General features: G+C 45.2%; 1 protein-coding gene across 1 annotated transcript; it reads left to right on the top strand.

The window, feature by feature from the left end:
• Nucleotides 1-1,004: 1,004 nt before the first annotated feature.
• Nucleotides 1,005-6,858, top strand: prlhr2a (prolactin releasing hormone receptor 2a). The gene is made up of 2 exons (XM_061671102.1): nt 1,005-1,447; nt 6,138-6,858. Exons 1-2 carry the CDS (start codon nt 1,005-1,007, stop codon nt 6,772-6,774), a joined length of 1,080 nt encoding a protein of 359 aa, XP_061527086.1. The 3' UTR covers nt 6,775-6,858.
• The last annotated feature ends 358 nt before the right edge of the window (nt 6,859-7,216 follow it).

The raw sequence follows: 7,216 nt of genomic DNA, 5'->3' as shown, positions 1-7,216 counted from the left end.
AAAATCATCTTTGACAGGATTTTTATTCTTTGTTCACGTTTTTCCATTTTCCATTTCATTGCCTGTTTTCATTTTCTGCACACATGCAGTTCATGCTACAAATAAATAATTAGATGTAAGGGGGGGGGGGGGGGGGGGGGGGGAAACCACATAATTGTCTGTCGGAACTATTTTTCTAAAATGTAACAAAATAAACAATGCGATAAATTCAAATAAGTAGAGCCTGCAAAAAGGGAATGTGGTTGTTAATAAGTTAAAAAAAAAAGGAGCTGTTGAAGCAAAAATGATATTTGTAATGCTGAAATATAATCATTATTGTTATCCATGATTTTTTTTATTCTAATGTATGATAATAAAAATAATAATAAAAAACTTGCAAAAACACTTTATTTCTTGTTTAAAATTCAATAAAATGTTAGTTACTTAGTTACATTACAGAACAGAAAAAATAAATATTTCTTTGGCCTGAACATTATGATTGAAAAATGTGAATTTAGTCATAGATTCTTCAAGAGCTCACTGAAATTGAAAGAAAAACGCATTAAAATGACTTTGCGATTCACGTCTCTTGTTGTATGATGACATGAGCGGCAACTTTACGTCGCACCCCTGCGCCTGTGCCGCCCTGTGCGATCGCACACGTCGCACATGCCCGTTACCGCCACTGGATCCATACAATGTGACAGGTGTACACATTTGAAATGCTGAAAGCGTGACTGTGACAGCTCCACGCAGCACAGTGGTCACCCTCGATCTTGCCAGATCAAAGTGTCCAATCAGATGAGCTCCTGCTTACAGTCCACGGGGCGATATTTGCACAGCGACTAGACATTGCTGTGATGTATTAGCCATCATACGGCCCTCATTAATATCAGTCCTTGTCATTTCAATTCGATGATATCTCCACGTCAACTCACGTCAGGTCTGTAAACGATGCGCAGAATACAGTTGCTCCTTGTGGTAATCACGCGCTAATTGCCCCAGGTGGACCTCCGCCTCTTGGGATGGAGGGCCCAACCGGTGATCGCATCACCTCGCCCGTGACCCATCGGTCGAACGACACGAGTGGCGTCTTCGAGGTGGCGCTCCAGAATGTCTCCACGGAGCGCAAGCCTCAGTTCGAGGGTGTGGAGCTGCTGCAGTCCTTCAAAGTGCTCATCATCCCCTGCTACACTCTGGTGGCCCTGGTGGGCGTCGTCGGCAACTACCTGCTCCTGTACGTCATCTGCCGCGCTCGCAAGATGCACAACGTCACCAACTTCTTCATCGGGAACCTGGCCTTCTCCGACATGCTCATGTGCGCCACGTGCATCCCCTTCACTCTGGCCTACGCGCTCAACCCACACGGGTGGGTGTTTGGCCGCTTCATGTGCTACCTGGTTTATCTCATCCAGCCGGTGACCGTGTACGTGTCAGTTTTCACCCTCACCGCCATCGGGGTGGATAGGTAAGTCACGAATCCATCATCTGATGAGAAATCATGCAGGGGAGATGAGAGACTCTCAGCTTGGAGCTACCTAATCATCAAGTAAATAATGGGATACCTTGGTACATAATTTCACACACACACACACACACACACACAAAATGAATGTTATTACCTGGCAAAGGGATTTGCTCAAAATTGCAGCGGCAGATTTTAGCTGTGAAAAATGTTTTTCTGGGTGCAACCAAATAAATAGCTTAATGTTTCAGATGTAGGAAAAAAAGAACTTACTGACAAAAACATGGAACAATGTCTGTCCTTAGCTTTGGTCAAAGTCCTTGAGTGCGCTGCAGTTTCCTACAGCTACAAAACCACAAACACACACACGAACAATCATGCGTGTTGAGTGGGGGGGGGGAAGTATTCAGTCAGCCACCAATTGTGCAAGTTCTCCCATGTAAAAAGAGGAGTGAGGTCTGTAATTTTCATCATAGGTATACCTCACCTATGAGAGACAAAATGAGAAAAAAAAAATCCAGAAAATCACAGTCAGATTTTAAAGACATTATGAGCAAATTATGGTGGAAAATAAGTGTTTGGTCACCTCCAATCAAGCAAGATTTCTGGCTCTCACAGACCTGTAACTTCTTCTTTGAGAGGCTCCTCTGTACTCCACTCGTTACCTGTATTAATGGCACCTTTTTGAACTCGCTATCAGTATAAAAGACACCTGTCCAAAACCTCAAACAGTCACACTCCAAACTCCACTATGGCCAAGACCAAAGAGCTGTCAAAGGCCACCAGAAACAAAATTGTAGACCTGCACCAGGCTGGGAAGACTGAATCTGCAATAGATAAGCAGCTTTTTGTGAAGAAATCAACTGTTAGAGCAATTATTAGAAACCGGAAGAAGCCACTGATAATTTCCCTTGATCTGGGGCTCCACGCAAGATCTCACCCCGTGGGGTCAAAACGATCACAAGGACGGTGAGCAAAAATCCCAGAACCACATGGGGGGACCTAGTGAATGACCTGCAGAGAGCTTGGACCAAAGTAACAAAGGGTACCATCAGTAACACACTACGCCGCCAAGTGACTCAAATCCTGCAGTGCCAGACGTGTCACCCTGCTTAAACCAGTACATGTCCACGCCCGTCTGAAGTTTGCTAGAGAGCATTTGGATGATCCAGAAGAGGATTGGGAGAATGTCACAATGCTCAGATGAAACCAAAATAGAACCTTTTGGTAAAAACTCAACTTGTTGTGTTTGGAGGAGAAAGAATGCTGAGTTGCATCCAAAGAACACCATACCTACTGTGAAGCGTGGGGGTGGAAACGTCATGCTATGGGGCTGGTTTTCTGCAAAGGGACCAGGACGACTGATCCGTGTAAAGGAAAGAATGGAATGAATGGGGCCGTGGATCGTGAGATTTTGAGTGAAAACCTCCTTTCATCAGCAAGGGCATTGAAAATGAAACATGGTTGGGTCTTTCAGCATGACAATGAGCCCAAACATGGGCAACAAAGGGGTGGCTTCGTAAGAAGCATTTCAAGGTCCTGGAGTGGCCTCGCCAGTCACCAGATCTCAACCCCGTAGAAAATCTTTGGAGGGAGTTGAAAGTTTGTGTTGTGCAGCGACAGCCCCAAAACATCACTGCTCTGGAGGGGATCTGCATGGAGGAATGGGCCAAAATACCATCAAGAGTGTGTAAAAACCTTGTGAACACTTACGGAAAACCTTTGAATTCTGTCATTGCCAACAAAGGGGTATATAACAGAGTTTTGAGATAAACTTTTCTCATTGACCATGTACTTATTCTCGACCATAATTTGCAAATTCTTTAAAAATCAGACAACGTGTTTTTCTGGATTTACTCCCTCCCCCCCTCCCATTTTGTCTCTCATATGTGAGATACACGTATGATGAAAATTACAGGCCTCTCCCACCGTTTTAAGTGGGAGAACTGACTAAATACTTTCTTGCCCCACAGTACACCGAGCAGCCACATTATGATGACTTGCGCAATACATAATGATATAATGATTCAAATACACAAGATGTACCAAATAGTGTGCCAACTTTACAAAGGTAATGCTCTGCTTTGATTAATAGCTGATTGTGTTAAGTTTATTTTTGTGGTTTAGTCGTTGAGGTCACTTTCCGAACGTCTGTGCATGCAACATGTGTCGAGTTGCCACTCAGTGACCGTGAGTGAGACTGAACGGATCCATACAGTGTGTGTCTGTATGTTTGAGAGTTAATTCCGTCATGATCACTTGACCTTGACAACAGAGTCAGGGATGAATGGAATGTGATGTGAATTTGCAAACAGCTGAGAGAAAGCGAGTGAAAATTCGTGGGAGAGATGGCTGGTGGACTGATGATGGATAGATGGAGGGATGGATGGATGGTGGAAAGATGGTTGAATAGGTTGGTCTGCATATTGTATGCTCTGAATGGCTCTGCTATGGATTGGGAACCCTCATAAGTATACATAAATGTGATATTTTATGCAGCACGGTGCCCTAGAGGTGGGCACCATTTCCCACACCATCCTCCTGCGCAGACTCCACAATATTGGCATTTCACGCAGAAAGTCCTCCAGTGGTTCACTTCTTAACTGTCCGGCCGCATACAGTTTTGTTCAAATGAAATCATTCAAATCCCATCCGTCCTGCATTTCTTCTGGTGTTCCCCAAGGCTCTGTCTTTGGCCCCATCCGATTTATCACCTAAAGCCTACCTCTTAGTAATATTTTCCATAAATTCAACTTACACATTCACCGTTTCGGATGACACTCAGCTCTACCTCCCCACCAAGCCCAGCGCCACTCTTCCTCCTTCCTCGTCTCTGAACTCAAACACTGGTTCTCATCCAACTTTCTACAACTCAACAGTGACAAAACAGAAATTCCACCCACGGGTACCAAGTCCATGCTAGCCAAAATTGACAGGTTTTTTTTGGGTGATAATTCCTCTGTTTCAACTCAGGTTACGAGTCTCGGTGTCATCCTCGACAGCACACTCTCCTTCCGAGCACACATAAACAACATCAACCTGCCTTCATACATCAATCATCTCCATCCATCCTGCACCAGCCCCGCATTGCTGCTGTCCTTGTTCATCGCTTCCCACCTGGATTATTGCAACTCGCTCCTGTTTGGTCAAGTCACCACAAAAACTATACATTTACCAGAACTCTGCCACCCGTATTGTCACAAGGACCCCCGCCACTCACAACATCACTCCAACCCTGCAACCACTTCACTGGCTCCTTGTCCAGTACTGCATCCAATATAAAATTCTGATGTTCACCTTCAACGACATCAATAACCTCACCCCGCCATATCTTGCTGACCTCCTTCACGTTGCCATCCCTTCCCGGTCACTCAGATTCTCATTCTCCAACTACCTCATAGTCCCTTCTGCTCGTCTTGTCCACCGTCTTTGGAACTCACAACCACCTGACGTCCGATACACAGACTTTTTAACTCTCTTGAAATCCAATCTCAAGACGCACCTATCATCCATCCGTTCTCAACACCGCTTATCCTGTTCAGGGTCACGCGGCGGTGGAGCCTATCCCACCTGACTTCTGGCGAAAGGCGGACTACACCCTGAACTGGTCGCCAGTCAGTCGCAAAAATAAATGGCTTACAGATGATTCTATTTTTTAAAAAAAAATTTAAAATTAAAATAAACTCGTGTGCGTCTCCATGCGGTGACGACTCTCTTAACTTCTTCCGCCTCCTTGACCAAATTTCGCTCCTCCCTGATCAGCAAAGCTCGTATCTAATTTAAGATGTGTCACTTCAACATAGTTCCTTTGATACAACATGCCTCAAGATGGCACCAAATTCCTGTCTAATGCCTAGCTACAGGACTTTAGCTCCGTTATTGGCCCCACTAGCTATAGCGGCCGATTTCCCAGATCGAGCCTGATATACAGTATTTTGTCAGAAACGACAAAACTTTCTGTAGTGTCACATAATCTACAACCAACGATTTGGCCCTATGATAGCCCTACGACGCCAAAATGAAAAGTCTAGCATGTTTTATGTTTTGGATATCTTCCGTGTAGTGTGACATATCAACGACAATTATCCGACAGCGCACCTTGATGTCGACTAATAGGATTGCATTGCACAAACCAACGTACTGCAGCTTTACAGTATAATTCGACAGAAGGTCGGCATGTTTACGTACAGACGTTAGAGCTAGCAATAGCTTGTTGGGCTCCTCTTTGCGAACTGTATCTTAGTAAAAGTACACGAACATACCTCAAGCAATCCTTTAATGGACAGCCCAAAACGGCCTCTCCCAAGAATCGGTATAGACCACCACACATTTCGTTCTTTTTTTTTTGCCCACACAATACATTGGCCCGATTCATGGTTGTGTATCCGGTTGTGTTGACCGGTGACACATTTTCTGGTTCCGCCTCGCCGACAGTGTTTTGATTTGGCAAGATAAAGTGATCGTAAAAGACGGGATGTGGTGGTATCGTCATAAATGTCTGACCGAGATACGACAAGATTTGATAGCAGTAGTCTAACACACTCCAATCGTGCAAGACCAAAGTTGTTTTGTCGTCTGATCGAGGCATCAGAGAAAAGTATTCTACTTTATTACGTTTCTATTAGAAGTAATTAGGATTAGAAAAAACAAAATTAGGGCCACCTGGTCTTTTCTCTTCTTCTCTCTCTGACAGGTACTACGCCACAGTGCATCCTCTGAAGAAGCGCATTTCAGTCTTGGCATGCACCTACTTGCTGTCCGCTATCTGGCTGCTGTCCTGTGCTCTGGTGGCTCCTGCTGTGGCTCACACCTACCATGTGGAGTTCCAAAACGAGGGCTTCACCATCTGTGAGGAATTCTGGATGGGTCAGGAGAGGGAGCATCTGGCCTACGCATACAGCACTCTCTTCATCACCTACGTGCTGCCTCTGTCTGCCCTCTGCATCTCCTATCTGTGTATCTCTGTCAAACTGAGGAACTGTGTGGTTCCAGGCTACCGCACTCGGAGCCAGGCCGAGGCTCAGCGCATGCGCAAACGCAAGACCTTCCGCCTGGTGAGCCTTGTGGTGGCCGCTTTTGGCATTTGCTGGATGCCCATCAGCGTGTTCAACGTGCTGCGTGACATTGACATTGATCTGATTGATAAGCGCTACTTCCTGCTCATTCAGTTGCTCTGTCACCTTTGTGCTATGAGCTCGTCCTGCTGTAATCCTTTCCTGTACGCTTGGCTCCACGACCGCTTTCGTACAGAGCTCCGCAAAATGATGGTGTGCCGCCGGCGTATCGGCATTGCCGCCAACAACGGCGCCACCGCAAGTGTTGTGCTCTGAAAGACGCTTCAGAAATTACTTCGGGAAAGTAAGACAAATCACTGTGGGGACGGGACTAGGGTCCTCCAACTTTTTGGGTTTAGGAACTTCTTGGGGAGATTTCTTCCAAGGACCAATGCATAACTACCATGTGCACCGATAATTGCCAAGGGAATTCTTTATTCTTTAAACATTTCAAGCTAAATATTCATTCCCTAAAGGCAAGCAAATTCAGTTGAATTAGAAATGCTCATCCATTGTCACCTGCTGACTTGCACTGCTTCTACTAACAACAGGGCTGCAAACAGACAGGAGCGAAAAGAAGTCAGTGTTGGCAACTTAGCGATTCAGTAACATTTTTACGACTGTTGACTTTAACTCTATTAATTATTCATTTACTGCACATTATTTTGCAGACCACCAAGTTATTGCTCCCGGAACCGCAGTTTGACAACCACTGGTA

Source organism: Phycodurus eques, chromosome 3 (assembly GCF_024500275.1).
Source record: "Phycodurus eques isolate BA_2022a chromosome 3, UOR_Pequ_1.1, whole genome shotgun sequence".
In the NCBI taxonomy this organism is placed as follows: Eukaryota; Metazoa; Chordata; class Actinopteri; order Syngnathiformes; family Syngnathidae; genus Phycodurus; species Phycodurus eques.
Note: the sequence above shows the minus strand (reverse complement) of the source record. Positions and strands in the feature narration are given on the sequence as shown.